Source organism: Vigna umbellata, chromosome 9 (genome assembly GCF_029865625.1).
Source record: "Vigna umbellata cultivar VRB3 chromosome 9, Vumbellata_1.0, whole genome shotgun sequence".
NCBI classification, from domain to species: domain Eukaryota; kingdom Viridiplantae; phylum Streptophyta; class Magnoliopsida; order Fabales; family Fabaceae; genus Vigna; species Vigna umbellata.
In genome coordinates, this window is record NC_142173.1 from 15,287,369 (window position 1) to 15,305,244 (window position 17,876).

At 37.4% G+C, this 17,876-nt stretch overlaps 1 protein-coding gene across 1 annotated transcript; it reads right to left on the reverse strand.

Moving 5' to 3' along the window:
• Window positions 1–5,228: 5,228 nt before the first annotated feature.
• LOC148192674 (uncharacterized) lies at window positions 5,229–14,530 on the reverse strand. The gene is made up of 9 exons (XM_088099262.1): window positions 14,199–14,530; window positions 12,822–13,955; window positions 12,665–12,749; window positions 12,519–12,587; window positions 7,952–8,046; window positions 7,242–7,504; window positions 6,624–6,671; window positions 5,636–6,263; window positions 5,229–5,244 (listed from the first exon to the last, which is right to left on the reverse strand). The coding sequence occupies exons 1-9, from the start codon at window positions 14,528–14,530 to the stop codon at window positions 5,229–5,231; spliced, it is 2,670 nt and encodes an 889-aa protein (XP_087955388.1).
• Between the last annotated feature and the right edge of the window lie 3,346 nt (window positions 14,531–17,876).

Genomic DNA, 17,876 nt, shown 5'->3' on the forward strand with positions numbered 1-17,876 from the left:
CGGTAATTACCGAGGGCCAAAAGCCTTCGGTAATGTCATGAGATTGGTGTTTACCGAGGGGCAAAGGCTTTCGGTAAGTGGCACGAAAAAATAATGGATTACTCTGTTTTTTATGAAACCAACCACACAATCAGACCTGCATAATAGTTTCAAGCATAAACAGACCTGGATAACAATTTTCAAGTATATACAGATGTGCATAATGTGCATCTCAAAGATGCAATCACTAATCAATATCCATAGTGCATCCATTAAGAAATAGAACATGCATTAATCTATATAACATGTAATTTATAGTTAAAACATAAAACCATATTGATGTCCTAACATCCAAAGTTATCTAGTTTTATAACATCGAAATGATCTAAATTCCAAATGTTTGTAATATCCAAATGTTTGTAATATCCAACAGTTTCTATAAGAAGTAAAAACAAAATAAAACTAATAATGTACATAGTCTTCATCAGAATGATCTTCATCATCCTGCTCTTGTATTGATGGCTGGACTGGTGTGGGTTGAACTGATGAGGGTTGGACTGATGAGGGTTGCTGGACTGATGTGGGCTGCTGAGGGGCAACGGGTGATGACGAGGACGGTCCTGACTGTGTCGAAGGGATATGATGTACGTCCTGTGAGGTCTCAGGCAACACTCTCATGACCAGGGCTTTAAAGTTTGTAAACTCTACTCTGAGATCAGTGAGCTCCTGGTCACGTTGCTCCAGTGCTTGCGTGAGGCGGACAACAACCTCCTCAGGAGCAGTGGTGGAAGAAGAAGGTTGGTGCTTCAGAGTACCTCCTCTCGATGTTGTGTAGTTTGCAGCAAGTTGTCCTACACCGTACAAGCGACCCTTCTTCTTGCCACCGACAATGTCGACCCAGCACTACGTCCTACGGATGTCGTCTTCTGCATTACTCGCATCATCCGGTGTAGGAGCTGACTCATGTTCAGATCTAACTTGTGAAAGTCTCGTAGAAAATTCTTCCTGTTGAAACATTAAAAACAATGTTAGGGAATGACATAATATAAATGAAAAATTAGTAATAGTAATAGTGTTATTTGCTTACATGAGTCTTGCGAGATCTTTCATCAACGAATTGATTAGTACCTTTCCGAACATGAGTCTGTGCAAAGACCTCATCAACATGGACCGCCCGTCCCAGAGCTTGTGCCTGTAACAAAATTGACAATTATAACTGTACATATGAAATAAAAAATACATAAGTGTGATCGTGAAAGCAAAAGTTAGGGAATGAAATTTTACCATACGAATGGCATGCTCATGAATGGTGATCGACCCACCAGTATGCAGGGTGCCACCCTTTTCAGATGCTCTGTTCCTCTGGGCTTTGGCACACTTATTGCGAAACTCTACTGTATTCCAATGAGCCAGTAAAGAGTTCCAAATTTGTTCACCCATCCAGTAAGGGCGCTGTCCTACATTGCGGGCATCCCTAAACATCTCTGAGAGCCGATGAGATGCTTTCATGTGGAAATTTCTGTGTATTTTACTTTCATGTTCAGGTTTCCACTGCACCTTCATCTATAACATTAAAGAGAACAAACATTGATTACAGAACATACTAAAATAAGAGGGACAATTAGTTTAGTGGATTGTTCACCTGAAAACGCTCCTAGAATGGCTTTCTGTCGTCGTCAGGTATTGCTCCCCAAGTAGGCCATGGACTTAAAAACTGTTGCTTAATTGAACGTGTGATGGCCTGGGAAGCAACCCTAGATGGAATAAACCTGCATAATAGAAGTCATTTCAATTACAGTAAGGTATAAACATCAAATTATGTGAAGAGATTAATATCTTACCCTTTACCATACGGCTCAATCCATGGTCGATCATGGAGGGGCGGGTCAAGCCATCACCATCACCACTTGAATCTGGCTCAGCAGATGGTGTGACAGTCTGAGAAGGCGGTATAGTAGATGAGGAAGGTATCGAAGTAGGGTCAGGGAGAGGAGTGGGGGTAATAACCACAGGGGAAGGAGTGGGGTTTATAATCACAGGAGGAGGAAGAGGGTCTGCTGCAGGGGTAGTAGAACGGTGTGCTGCAGGAGTAGGAGAAGGCTGTACTGTAGGGGTAGGAGAAGGCTGTACTGTAGGGGTAGGAGGAGGCGCCACTGTAGGGGTAGGAGGAGGCGCCATAGATGATGTACCGGGGGCAGCAATGCTAGGTAGTGTACCAGGCACCCTAAGTACATATTTTGGTGCCTGTCGTTGCCTCTTTTTAGGCCTTCCTACCCCCTTTCCTTTATCAGGACGTTCTGAACCTTGTCCTATCATTACTGCATTGGAATGGTTACAAATAAAGGGAGAAAAAAGAAATGAATAAGGATGGATCAATGTATTTTAAAGTCAATGTCTAAATAATTGCATACAACTTTTAAAAAAGTATTTTAGATAACTGTATTCAAATGATAGTTCAATTTGCTACAATAGATGTCCAACATTCAATCGTCGTCATCTTCATCTTCTTCTTCTTCATCGACATCATGATCATCATCTTCATCTTCTTCTTCTTCATCATCATCTTCATCTTCTTCTTCTTGATGGACAAATTTGTAAGCACCAAAATATGATGTCACAAACTTGTTTCACAATCGGCAAGTATGACCGAATCGTTCAAGTAATAAAACTTGGTAAGACCAAGTATCGTTCTTCCCAAAGGACTCACGGCCTAGTTTAGTTATGTGGTTTCTTGATTAACTAAGACTTACGAACGAAATATTTGGGTTTTAAATGCAAGACAGAAAATAAACATGTATGCATGAATTGATCAATGGCAAAGATAAAAGATAAACACTTTCAATGGAATATATGAATGAATATGTTGTTGGGGGTCAATTTCATCTCATCCACTCTCATATATTTTAGGAATTCAACATTCAAATCATCATTGTTAATGCCACTCACTAATGTACCATTCTAGATGGCTTCTCCCTAATCAAATAGTTCATACAATTCCTAGCATTCCTAATGATTAGTTCATGAGTGCAGGAGCTTAAGGCAACCAATATAATGTTGTCAGTAAAATATTGGGAGAAATTCCCCGGATCTAGATTTCCCCGTACGTGTCCGTATCAACAAAACCAATAATCATGCATTAGAATGAGTTAAACAATGCAAGCATTGAGCAAAGAGGAAAAACCCTAACTAATGATGAAAAGAAAGCATATGTCTTAATTCAAAGATGTATTCAACAAATCCATATATGAGAGCTTCAAGAGATTACATTGATTCCCCAACAAACATACAAGGTTTAGTTCACCATATTCATGGTGAACCTAGATGAATAACAATGAAAGTATGAAAGAATAAACCCAATAAAGGTGAAGAGGTAGCCTGAGCATCCAAGATCCTCCTTCAAAGGGGTGAAAGAGAGAGTGTTTGCCTCGTTTCTGCCAGAGATCCTAACTAAAGGACGTGCAAGCCCTTAAATACTAATCTAGAGTTACAAAAGATTATAAAAGTCCAAGCCCAAAAAGTGCCGCTCAGCGCCATTTACCGCTCAGCGGTAGTTACGCGTCTTCTTTCTTCCCCTCAGCGGCCATTTGCCCCTCAGCGGTTCCAACGCCACCTCTTGAGTGCCGCTCAGCGGTAGTTTGCCGCTGAGCGGTGCCTTCGACTTCTCCTTTTTGCACTCTTTCTTGTCTTTTCTAATGTCCTCTCTCTCATTCTTCACTTCTTTCACCAAATTCACCTCAAAACCTGCACAAAAACACTCAAATCAAGCATAAACCTGTCCAGCTCTCTTATTTCTGAAAATATAAACAAAATGCATGATTTCAAGCTAGTTTCTAAGTCTAAAGGTTGCTTTTAGTATCAATTTTAAGCATGAAAATAACAGTTTTTCAACTGTTATCACAACCCCAAACTTAGAACTTTGCTTGTCCTCAAGCAAACAAAATGTAACTCCATCTCCAACCAATTCATATGATGGTTCACTCATTCAAAATCCTCTTTTCAAGATAAGTAATAACTTCACTCAAACTTAAGACCAAGAGTTCAATCAAGATGTGCACATGCTTTAGTGTTCACAAAGTCATTTAAATTCCAACAAATGCTATTTTTCATGAATGATCAATCAATTAAGCATGGATGTTCATGTGCTTATTGAATATTTCCTCACTAGGTAAAGTGTTTCACTCAACACACAAGTGTATAAGAGGTAAAGTGTTTCACTCATTCACTCCACTATCACATGTCACATGAATCAACTTTGCCTTTCATTTAACCACAATCAAATACATTCACAAGCATGCATCATCACAAGGACTTTTCAATGGCTTATAATGTGGCTGGGCTAACAAGAAAATTGGTTTTTCTGGATCACAAAATCCTTGAGTTAAGAGAGTCATAACAACACAATCTTCTTATTCATTCCCAACTTTCTTTTGCCTTTGCTTTTGTATTTGCATTGAGCTTTGCTTCTTTTTCTTTTCTTTTCTTTGCATATTCTTACTTTTTAGCTCTTAGCTCAACGCTTTTTCCTTTTTCATGTGTCCCCAATAACCCCAAACTTGAACATTTAACAATACCACACAAGATCTTCTACTTAACTCAAGGTAAAGATTTTCAATCAAGGGTGTTCAGTGTATATTTAAAGCTAAGGGTTCAAAGGATAGAACACAACGTGTTCTCTTTTTAGAAGGCTAACTTTATGAATTTGGCCAATAAAAAGGGTTTCAAAAACACGGCCTTTGATCATATGATGCAAAACAAGCAATTGATTCAATCATAGAAAACCTGGGCAAAGTCATTCATGCTTTCAAAGTAATAGCATTCAACAATAACAACTCTGAAGCTCAAAACCTCACATATAAGCTCATTCACATTTGACATGCACATCCTGCTTAATTTCACAATCACAATCATGATATTATGCATTTGTTCACAAAGCTTGTGAATCACCTGTATAAGCATTTTAATGTGCACATCATCTCAACATCAATCAATCATAAGCATCATCAAGCATTACTTATCACACAATCACAGTTAATAGCAAACCATCATAAGAAACCAGGTGTTCAATAGAGTACATCAAACCCTAATCTAAAAACAAAAACAAAAACAACTTACAAACTACTGGGTTGCCTCCCAGTAAGCGCTTGTTTAACGTCCCGAGCCTGACCCAAACTTTCAAGGATCCACAAACAACATCATGGTGGACAATTGTTGCACCTCTCCCCCTAGATAGGGCTTGAGACGTTGACCATTTACCACCCAACTTCTCTGCGGACCATCAGATGGATTAAAGATTTCAATTGCTCCATGCGGATGCACTTCTTTTATCACAAATGGTCCTGTCCATTTTGACTTCAGCTTCCCAGGAAATATCTTCAATCTTGAATTGAACAATAATACCTGTTGTCCTGGATTGAAAACTCTATTCACCAACTTCCTGTCATGATAAAATTTCATTTTGTCTTTGTAAGCCTTGGATGAATCATATGCATGTAAGCGCATTTCTTCAAGCTCCAAAATCTGCCGTCTGCGGGTGCATTGAGTGTCATAAGGATCAAAATTCAAGAATTTCAAAGCCCATAATGCTCTATGCTCCAGTTCAACTGGCAAATGGCATGCTTTCCCATAGACTAGTTGAAATGGTGATAATCCCATAGACGTCTTCATTGCTGTCCTATAAGCCCAAAGAGCATCATCCAATTTGAGAGACCAATCCTTTCTGGATGAAGTCACAGTCTTTTCCAGGATTCTTTTTATCTCCCTGTTAGACACCTCAGCTTGGCCATTGGTTTGTGGATGATAAGGTGCAGCTACCTTATGCTTTACTCCATAGTGTTTGAGTACTTTCTCTAGCTGATAATTGCAAAAATGAGATCCTCCATCACTGATCAACACTCTTGGAGTGCCAAAACGTGAGAATATCTGCCTCTTCAGGAATTTAATTACCGTGCTAGCATCATTTTTAGGACAAGCCAATGCTTCCACCCATTTACTCACATAATCCACTGCTACCAGAATATATTCATTGTTGAAAGATGGAGGGAAGGGTCCAACAAAGTCAATACCCCAACAATCAAAAACCTCAACCTCTAAAATACCTTGTAAAGGCATCTCATGACGTTTAGTGATTGTCCCTGCTCTTTGACATTTGTCACAATTCCTAGCATGATTATGAGCATCCTTAAATAAAGTTGGCCAATAGAATCCTGATTGAAGGACTTTTGCTGCTGTTCTTTCTCCATTAAAATGTCCTCCATAAGGTGAATCATGACAATGCCAGAGAATTCCTTCTGCTTCTTCATTTGTAACACATCTCCTTAGAAGATTATCCGCTCCAATTTTGAACAAATACGGATCATCCCATACAAACTGCTTGGCATCATGTAGAAATTTCTTTCTCTGTTGCCAAGTTAAATCTTCTGGCATGACTCTTGCAGCTTTGAAATTGGCCATATCAGCAAACCAGGGCCTCTGCTGAATATACATGAGTGATTCATCTGAAAAAGATTCCCAGATTGCAGACTCCTTGCTAGTGACCTCATTGTTGACTAACCGTGACAAATGATCAGCAATTAAGTTCTCACTTCCTTTCTTATCACGGATTTCTACATCAAATTCTTGTAATAGTAGTACCCATCTAATCAGACGTGGCTTAGAATCTGGTTTTGTCAACAAATATTTGATAGCTGCATGATCTGTATAGACAATCACCTTAGACCCAATAAGATAGGGTCTAAATTTCTCTAGAGCGTATACAATGGCAAGAAACTCTTTCTCTGTAGTAGCATAATTCAATTGAGCATCATTCAGCACCTTGCTAGCATAATAGATTGGATGAAACTTTTGTTCCTTCCTTTGGCCGAGAACAACTCCCAATGCATAATCACTTGCATCACACATTAATTCAAAATTTTGATTCCAATCTGGTGCTACAATTACTGGAGCTGACACTAGCTTCTTCTTCAATATATCAAAAGCTTTAAGACAATCTTCGTTCATCACAAAAGGCGCATCCTTCATCAAAAGATTACTCAATGGTTTAGCAATTTTTGAGAAATCTTTGATGAATCTTCTATAGAACCCAGCATGACCAAGAAAACTCCTAATCCCCCTTACATCTGTTGGGGGAGGCAGTTTCTCAATGACTTCTACTTTGGCTTTATCCACCTCAATTCCTTTAGCAGAGATTTTATGCCCCAGTACAATCCCTTCAGTTACCATGAAATGACATTTCTCCCAATTCAGAACCAGATTTGTCTGAACACATCTTTTGAGGACAGTGTTCAAATTAGCTAAACATCTTTGGAAAGAATTTCCAAAAACTGAGAAGTCATCCATGAATACTTCAATGCATTTTTCTAAAAGATCAGAAAAGATTGCCTGCATACACCTCTGAAACGTAGCTGGAGCATTACATAATCCAAAAGGCATCTTTCTATATGCAAAGATACCAAAAGGACAAGTAAAAGCCGTCTTCTCCTGGTCTTTTGGATCTACCACAATTTGATTATATCCAGAATATCCATCCAGAAAACAATAGAAAGCCTGCCCTGATAACCTTTCTAGCATCTGATCCATGAAGGGAAGAGGAAAATGATCCTTCCTGGTAGCTTTATTCAGTTTCCTGTAATCAATGCACATGCGCCAGCCAGTAACTGTCCGAGTAGGAATAAGTTCATTCTTATCATTATAAATTACTGTCATCCCTCCTTTCTTTGGAACCACCTGTACTGGACTCACCCATTCACTGTCAGAGATTGGATAGATGATACCAGCTTCTAGCAGTTTCAACACTTCTTTTCTGACCACCTCCTTCATGACAGGATTTAACCTTCTCTGCGGTTGAGCACTTGGTTTATAGTCCTCTTCCATAAAAATCCTGTGCATACAATAAGTTGGGCTAATACCTTTGAGATCTGATATTGACCACCCAATTGCTTCTTTGTTGGCTTTCAGAATTTCTATCAACTGCTCTTCTTCTTGTAAAGATAAAGAGTTGTTGATGATGACTGGCTTTGCTCCATCCTCTTCTAGAAACACATATTTCAAATGTGATGGCAATCTTTTCAATTCTGGCGACTGTGCTTTGATTGTTTCTTCCTTATCAATTGTTTCAAATATTGGATCTTCCTCTGGACCCTTTTTCAATGTTTCCAAGTCCATCAGACATTCATCAATCAATTTCTCTTCTTCTTCATCCAAATCTTCACATGCATCAATGAGCGTTTTTTCCAATGGTGAAATATTACGCACCATTCTTTCTTGAACCATACAAACTTCATCAAGTTCATCAAATTGAAAGCATGCTTTGTCATCATTTGGATACGTCATGGCCTTGGATACATCAAAAGTAACTTCCTCATCATCAACTCTCAGTTTAAGCTTACCATTCTCCACATCAATCAAAACTCTAGCAGTCTTCATAAAAGGTCTCCCCAGAATAAGAGGAACATCACTAGCTCCTTCCATCTCCATCACAATGAAATCTACTGGGAATACAAATTTGTCAACCTTCACTAGAACATCTTCAACCACTCCATATGGATATTTAAGAGACCTGTCTGCCAATTGAAGAGCCATTCTGGTTGGTTTAATTTCCAACCCCTGAATTGTTCTGCACATGGATAGCGGCATTAGATTAATGCTAGCTCCCAAATCAATCAATGCTCTTCCAACTTTCACATCTCCTATGGTACATGGAATGGTGAAGCTTCCTGGATCTTTAAGTTTAGGAGGTAGTTTCTGTATGATTGCACTGCAATTGCCCTGTATATTGATAGTTTCCTTCTCAATGTACTTGTGTTTCTTTGTGAGAAGTTCCTTCAAAAATTTTGCATATGCTGGCATCTGTTGCAATGCTTCAGAGAATGGTATAGTGATCTCCAACTTCTTAAAGAGTTCCATGAATCTTTCCAACTGCTTTTCTTTCTCCTTCCTTGAATAACTCTTTGGATAAGGAAGTGGCTTTTCATACTCTTTTTCTTTCTGTCTCTCTTCTCTCTCATTTTTTTCTCTCCTCTCCTCTTCTTCTTTTCTCTTTCTCTCTCTCACATGTTTCTTTTTCACTCTCACTCTCATTTTCTTTCTCCTCTCTCTCTTTTTGTCTCTCCTCTAACACTCTACCGCTTCTAGTCACAACAGTTTTGCACTCCTTTCCAAGATTATCCTGTTTAATTTCGTCAACTATTCTCTCAACATGAACCTCCATTTTTTTAAATGCAACATCCACATTATGACAATAGGACGCATTTGTCTTCAAGAATCTCTGGAAAGTCTCTTCAAGCTTTGTTGTTTTCTCAACTGGAGTAACTTGCATCTGCCATTTTTGTCGTTCTTGAACCATTGAGACCTGTTGTATTCCCTGTGGTATTCGAGAAAGTTTCATGGTTACTTCCTCAAGCTGTTGAAAGAGAGTTTTATTTTGTTCTAGCAGAGCATCATGTAATGGTAACAACTCCCTCTGATGAAAGTCTCCTTTTTCAATATTGAGTTCGTTGTCACTAGTAGCCATATTTTCAATAATTTCAGTTGCTTCCTCTGGAGTCTTCCATTTGATATTGCCTCCAGCTGAAGCATTCAGTATCATCTTGGTTTGTGAACCAAGCCCTCCAAGGAAAGTTAGGACTACTTCTTCTTCTCTGAAACCATGCATAGGAGTTTTACGTAACAATCCTTTGTATCTGTCCCATGCATGTCCAAGTGATTCTTCCATGCCCTGCTTGAATGAAGATATCTCTTGCTTGCCCTTAGTCACCTTAGATTGTGGGAAAGTATTTGTTTAAAAACTTTGTAACCACTGCTTCCCACTCCTGTGAAACTTTCTTCTGGAAAAGAGTTCAACCAAAGCTTAGCATTGCCTCCCAATGAGAAAGGAAACAAGCTAAGTTTGATAGCTTCGTCTGGCACCCCATTGATCTTGACCGTGTTGCAGATCTCATTAAATGTTGTAAGGTGCTCATATGGGCTTTCATGTGATAACCCAGTAAATTGATTACTCTTTACCAGTTGAATTAATGCTGGTTTGACCTCCATGTTGGCTGCATTGACTCTAGGTCGAGCTATGCTGTTAAAGTGTTGAGGTCCAGCAAGATTAGTATAATCTGCAAGAGTTCTTCTAGCATTATTGTTCTCCATACTCCTTGTGCTATTGAACTAGTACTGGTTTGACCTTCCTGCATACACAAGAAAACAAAACCCTAGAAAAGATTTGTTAGCGCAAAAAGATATAGGAGAAGATAGAGATTCAAAAGATAAAAAGATTTAAAAGATAGAAGATTTAGAAGATAGAATCAAATAAAATATAATAAAACCTAATCTAAAAATAAAATCTAATCTAAAAAATAAGAATAAAATAAAATCTAACCTAAAAAGATAAAAATAAAATCTAACCTAAAAGATAAAAATAAAATCTAATAAAATCTAACCTAAAAATAAAAAAACAGAAAACAGAAAAATAAAATAAAATCAAATAAAATACAAACTGAAAAATATAAACAGAAAAAATAAAATAAAATTAAAAAATTCGAAATTTAAATTAAAAATAAAAAAATAAGTCAAAGATAATCAATAATCACACAAATTAACCAGTTAAACCACGAATCCCCGGCAGCGGCGCCAAAAACTTGATGGACAAATTTGTAAGCACCAAAATATGATGTCACAAACTTGTTTCACAATCGGCAAGTATGACCGAATCGTTCAAGTAATAAAACTTGGTAAGACCAAGTATCGTTCTTCCCAAAGGACTCACGGCCTAGTTTAGTTATGTGGTTTCTTGATTAACTAAGACTTACGAAACGAATATTTGAGTTTTAATATGCAAGACAGAAAATAAACATGTATGCATGAATTGATCAATGGCAAAGATAAAGATAAACACTTTCAATGGAATATATGAATGAATATGTTGTTGGGGGTCAATTTCATCTCATCCACTCTCATATATTTTAGGAATTCAACATTCAAATCATCATTGTTAATGCCACTCACTAATGTACCATTCTAGATGGCTTCTCCCTAATCAAATAGTTCATACAATTCCTAGCATTCCTAATGATTAGTTCATTACCGCAGGAGCTTAAGGCAACCAATATAATATTGTCAGTAAAATATTGGGAGAAATTCCCCGGATCTAGATTTCCCCGTACGTGTCCGTATCAACAAAACCAATAATCATGCATTAGAATGAGTTAAACAATGCAAGCATTGAGCAAAGAGGAAAAACCCTAACTAATGATGAAAAGAAAGCATATGTCTTAATTCAAAGATGTATTCAACAAATCCATATATGAGAGCTTCAAGAGATTACATTGATTCCCCAACAAACATACAAGGTTTAGTTCACCATATTCATGGTGAACCTAGATGAATAACAATGAAAGTATGAAAGAATAAACCCAATAAAGGTGAAGAGGTAGCCTGAGCATCCAAGATCCTCCTTCAAAGGGGTGAAAGAGAGAGTGTTTGCCTCGTTTCTGCCAAAGATACCTAACTATAGGACGTGCAAGCCCTTATATACTAATCTAGAGTTACAAAAGATTACAAAAGCCCAAGCCCAAAAAGTGCCGCTCAGCGCCATTTACCGCTCAGCGGTGGTTACGCGTCTTCTTTCTTCCCCTCAGCGGCCATTTGCCCCTCAGCGGTTCCAACGCCACCTCTTGAGTGCCGCTCAGCGGTAGTTTGCCGCTGAGCGGTGCCTTCGACTTCTCCTTTTTGCACTCTTTCTTGTCTTTTCTAATGTCCTCTCTCTTATTCTTCACTTCTTTCACCAAATTCACCTCAAAACCTGCACAAAAACACTCAAATCAAGCATAAACCTGTCCAGCTCTCTTATTTCTGAAAATATAAACAAAATGCATGATTTCAAGCTAGTTTCTAAGTCTAAAGGTTGCTTTTAGTATCACTTTTAAGCATGAAAATAACAGTTTTTCAACTGTTATCACTTCTCCTTCTTGTTCTTGTTCTTCGTCTTCATCTTCTTCCTCTTGTTCTTCATTACCTTGTAATTCATCGCCATCACCATCAGGGTCGACCAATGCGGTTATATGTTCAACTTCAATAATTTCTTGTGGTTGTTACATTTGGTCAAGTTGGTAGGCAACATCTTCCTTAACCTCATTTGAGTCAATGCGACCTCTAGGCTTGGTTTGTATTGCTACAACCCAACCACGTTTGTCAATATTGCGGAATGGTGGATATGGCACATAATAAACCTATCGGACATTAGTTGGTAGAATGAAAGGATCAAACGGTTGATATCTTAATCTCTGGTTGAGTTCGACAATATTAAAGCGTGGATCAACTCTAGTACCAGCTCTAGAAGGATCAAACCATTCACAATAAAAAAGTACTACTCTGTTTGGAGAAGTAGTGCTGTTGTACTCCAGCTCATATATTTTATGAATGATGCCGTAGAAATCATCATAACAACCCTCCGTTAGGCCCTTCACATACACACCACAATTTGATGTTTTCTTTCCTTTAGACCATTCTTGTGTATGGAATTTGTAACCATTGGTGAAGTAAGTGTGCCATTCTTTGACACATCTCATTGGCCAATTCGAGAGATGTCTTAATTCTTGAACTGTGGGAGTTAATGCCTGATTAAAAACCTACAAATACATCTTGGTGAAATTATGACAGCAAGAGTCAAATTAACCGATTTCTAAACGTACGAAAAAATACAGACCTGATTTCTAAACCAATGGGGAAACTCAGAGTGTATTCTACCAGAACTATTTCCTTCTATGACTTGCTCGACGAAAAGAAATGAGCTGGTACAAACGAAATTCGTTAGTGTATAACAATTGTGTCATTGGAAAGATAAGAGATGGATGATGACATACTCAAGGTATGGCTTCACTTCAGTGCAATTGATTAAGACATGGACATGAGCAGAATTGAATTCATCATCAGTTAACCAATGTGTGAACTCTTTCCCTGCGTGACGGCCAGATTGTCGGAAAACTGATAATGCACCTTCACGTGGTTGAACTTTCCATTGCATTTCATTTCTGACATGAGTGGGGGACAACATGAAGTTTTTGAAATAATGTGAGCAAAAATAAGTTGTCTCTCTGTGCAAGTAAGCTGCACAAATTGAGCCTTCTACTCTAGCTTTGTTTTTAACTGAACGTTTGGATTCTCCCATAAACCTTTCAAAGGGATACATCCACCTGTATTGCACAGGTCCCCCAAGCCAAGCTTCATATGCAAGATGAATTGGAATATGCTCCATTGAATCAAAGAATGCAGGAGGGAATATTCTTTCCAATTTGCAGAGAATAATCGGGATATTTTCATCCATCTTTTTAAGGGAATTCTCCTTTAGTGTCGTGCAACACAAATCTTTAAAGAAGTTACTAATTTCTATCAGTGGATTTAACACGTGCATTGGCAAACAACTGAATGCAAGAGGGATGAAAGTCTCCATGAATACATGACAATCATGACTCTTCAACCCTTGAATAGTACCGTTCTGAACATTGGCACATCTGGACAAGTTAGAAGCATATCCATCTGGCATTTTAAGCTCCTTCATCCATCCACACACTATTCTTGTCTCGTCTTTTGACATGGTGTAATTTGCTTTTGGTTTAAATAATCGGCCGTTACCTTGCGCCTTCAACTCTAAGTCTTTTCGTCCACAATACAAAGGTAAATCTTTTCTTGCTTTGTCATTATCTTTTGTCTTACCTTTAACATTCATAACTGTGTTGAAGACATTGTCAAAGAAATTTTTTTCTGTGTGCATGACATCAAGGTTGTGTCTTAGCAAGTTGTCCTTCCAATAGGGAAGTTCCCAGAATATGCTTCTTTTTGTCCAATTATGCCATTCTCCAAACCCTTCTATCCTATTCTGACCTGATTCAGTGACTTTTGGATAGTCTTTCACTCTTCTCCACACGTGTGATCCACTCAACTTTGGCGGGGGCATATCCGTTTCAACTTGACCTTTGCGAAATGCCTTTTTGTTTCTTCTAAAGGGGTGATCAATGGGCAAGAACCGTCGATGGCAGTCAAACCAACTACTTTTCCGACCATGACTCAATTGGAATGACTTTGTATGTTCCATGCAATATGGACAAGCTAATCGACCATGCGTGCTTCAACCAGATAACATGCCGTATGCTGGGAAGTCATTAATAGTCCACATCAATGCTGCCCTCATAAGGAAATTTTGCTTCCTTGAAACGTCATACGTCCAAACACCATTCCATAACTTCTTCAAATCATCGATCAAAGGCTCCAAATAAACATCAATCAATGATTTGGGATTAGATGGACCTGGTATTATGCACGATAAAAACATGTACGGCTTTGTCATACACATCTCGGGTGGTAGATTGTATGGGGTAACTATCACGGGCCAACATGAATATGGTGATGCGGAGGCCTGAATGTATGGGGTAAACCCATCAGAGCATAGACCAAGTCTTACGTTACGCGGTTCACTTGCAAAGGAAGGATGTTTACGATTGAAGTGCTTCCAAGCTTCACCATCGGAAGGATGACGCAAAAATCCTTCAGTTTTGTTACCATCATGCCATGTCATGTGTTCTAATGTTTGCATTGAAGTAAACATTCTTTGTAATCTTGGAATTATAGGCAAGTAGAACATGGACTTTAAGGGAATGGGTTTTTTTTGCCTCCGTCCAGCATGCATCGTATGATATCTTGGTGAGCCACAAAATTTGCATTCAACCAACAATGCATCTTTTTTACCAAAGTCATTGTCATAGAATAACATACATCCATTAACACAATAATCAATCTTCTTCACTTCCAATCCCAACTTTGAAACACATTTTTTTGCTTGGTAATAATTCTTCGGCGTCAAATTGTTTGGTGGTGTCAAATCTAACATCAATTTTGTATAAAAGTCCACTGCTTCAATGGGCACGTTCCAATTAGATTTGCCAGCCATGAGTCTAATGCACACTGATAATTTTGACTCAGTTGAACCTTCAAATACAGGCAGATTTGCCTCTGTGAGTAAACTGAAAAACCTCTGTGTCGTTTCATTTGGAGGCTCTTCATAATGGCTATGGTTTGCTTCTTGTTCAGCGTGGTGACGAAGAGCATTGTCGACCATCTCTTGCATATCCGCAAATTGATCTATCTGAGATGTATGTACACTACTATTCGAACCTGATGCAAGCCGCTTTTCAGCTGCAGTGGAGGTCGAAGGAATTTGTTCACCATGAAAAGTCCAAACCGTGTAATTAGGCATGAACCCTTTCTGGTATAGGTGAAGCTTGACGACTTCATCTTTCAAAATCCTTGTACATTCACACTTCATGCATGGACATCGAATCCCTCCATCAACAGCATAATATTCATATCATCGGGCCGTCTCCACAAACTCTTCAACTCCGATGACAAAAGATTCCTTCAAACCTCTCCTTCCACTATAACAACGGTCGTACATCCATCCACGATGGTTGGTAAAATGGGCCATGTTCTGTGACAAGCCAAACAAATAAAAACTTAGCCAAAACAGCAACACTCCATGTGACATAAGTAATAAACCTATTACTACTCAAGTCGAACATGGAGGGCAATTTTAACACTATTGTCATAGGCATACAATAAGGGCATGCAAAGACAACTCCTCAGTATCGAAATGTCTTAAACATCCTAAGGGGTTGTGTATTAAATTTGGAGGAGACAACTTATTATTAATGAAGTTATCTTTGTATAGATTACTTCCAAATATTTTGTAGGTTCTAAGTGTTTATACTACTTTTACCTTTCTCTTTCTATTGAGAATGTGTGTAGTACCAAAGGATTTTAAATGACTAGTTAACATAATCAAGTTGTACCATATTATGACTTTTATCCTATTCTGCTAACTAGTTTTAGGTTCTAGGTAGTCATGTTTTGAGTTTTAGGTACTTTTGGTAGTGTCATTTTTGTACTAGGTAGGTTTAACTGTTCTAAACTTTTTAGAACAGTGTCTGTGTAGTTTGGTAGCCTACTTTAGTATTTTGTGTTTCTTGGTCAAACATTAAGACTAACTTTAAATGTGGTTGGATGTTGGACATAAAGGGAGAGAGTGAGATCAAGTTTGGACCATAAACATGAACCAAAGGCACGTGTTATAGGTCTGTTATGTAGTTTTTTACCATACAAATCAGAATTTAAATCAAATACAAGTCCACAATTCCAAATATTCCAATAAGGTTATTTACAATGCTAAAATCAGCACATACCCAACAAAGTTTACAATAAATGCACATTCAGGCACCAAAAATAGGACTTTGAAAACTTCAATAAAATATGATTGAGTACATACTTGTTTCAGATGCTTAACTCCTCCTAATTTGCAACACCTCCAAATTTGACACCAACTTTATTCAATTGAACAGTGGGTCTTCCTCCAAAAGACCTATATTTGCAACATATAATAATCTTATACAACAGCTTAAGATTGTTTGCATAAATTTTTCTACAAGTACTCAGCAAAAGCAGAAAAATTAAATAAAATATGCTTCCTAATAAATTATAATTAATTGATACATGAAATTTATAACAAAGATTGAATTAGTTTCTCTAAAATAATATTTTTATTTTACACATAAACTTGTAATAACTTATGGCACTTATATTTATACACTCACTTGATAATAATGGATTGAACTCGATAATGCCCCCAAGAAGATAAATTGACCAACTTTAATTAACAACCACACATTTTCCAAATGCACAAAAGAATATACCCCACATATATATAGTTGACTTATATCATGTTATAATCGAACTTTTAAAACAGATTATTATTATTAATAATTTACTCATTGAAAACTGGAGCTTCCAAAACGTATAAGCATAAGTATTTATGCAAGGGAAAAGAGAGAATAATTTGTCCCATAAATAGTAAAATTTGAAAAAAATTATCAATACATAACTAATCAGTATTAGTTATAATTTAAGCAAAAGTATTAAACTATAAAATAAAATATAAAAAAAATCAACCAAGAACTCCAAAAAAAATTTAACTTGAAGGTTGATAAAACATCATTTGCAAAATGTTTCCTCCTCTTCATCCAAATTCATAAAAACATGTAAAGGTTTTCAGTAACTCACATTCCCACCCTGTTCAATCGATTGAGTAATCAAATTATGATGGCAATTCAAATTTGGAGTTTAAATATTCCCCAAATTATATCATAAATTTGTATTCAATTTTCAAGTCTAGCACATGAACTCAAAACATTATATGAAAATATATATCACTCCTAGCCATATATTATTAAGGCAGACACTAATACAAAGCATCACAAGCATCTTCCAAAAGCTGTCTGCATTAAAGATGCAAATTTACTATGAAGTTTGTATATCAGCAGCCATAATAATCAAGAATGACCACTAAAATATTTCTATCCTGTGTCTGAAGCTGACTCAAAAGTAGTAGTTGTGGGCTAGACTTTTTTTGGTGCTCAAAAAATTCAATTATATGCTATGTCCTTATTCATCGTTTGAATCAATGTCCCTTGTCCATGCCAGATGCACTCCCATAGCTTTCTCTCTGTCATGCAGAATATTGACAATTCTGTACTCCTCCAAGTATTGGCAATTGTATCATGAATCAGTATATTACCATAAACCCAGTAGAGAGATAAGGCCAGAAGCATCACAAAATGGACACAAAGTAGTATATGTAGTGAGAAAAATAATTGAACACCCCTAGTATAGCTACCAATATGTCTGTACGTACACTACATCTACATCGATCCCTATTTGATTTTAGATCAATAATTGGTGAAGTAAGACATTATAAAAGCAACTGTCTAGAAATTTTGGTAGTAAGACCAATAAATAAGGTCTCTGGTTGATTCTGGGCCATAATTTTTTACTGCCTTTACATGTTATTTATATAGAGGTGCTAGGTTAGATAA

Coding starts and splice junctions, on each gene's coding strand:
- LOC148192674 (XM_088099262.1), bottom strand. CDS start 14,530: ATGACATGGCATGATGGTAACAAAACTGAAGGATTTTTGCGTCATCCT. Junction 13,956..14,198: donor TTGATCGATGATTTGAAGAA/GTTATGGAATGG, acceptor TCACCCCTTTAG/AAGAAACAAAAAGGCATTTC. Junction 7,505..7,951: donor TCTTTATCTTTACAAGAAGA/AGAGCAGTTGAT, acceptor CTATTGTTTTCT/GGATGGATATTCTGGATATA.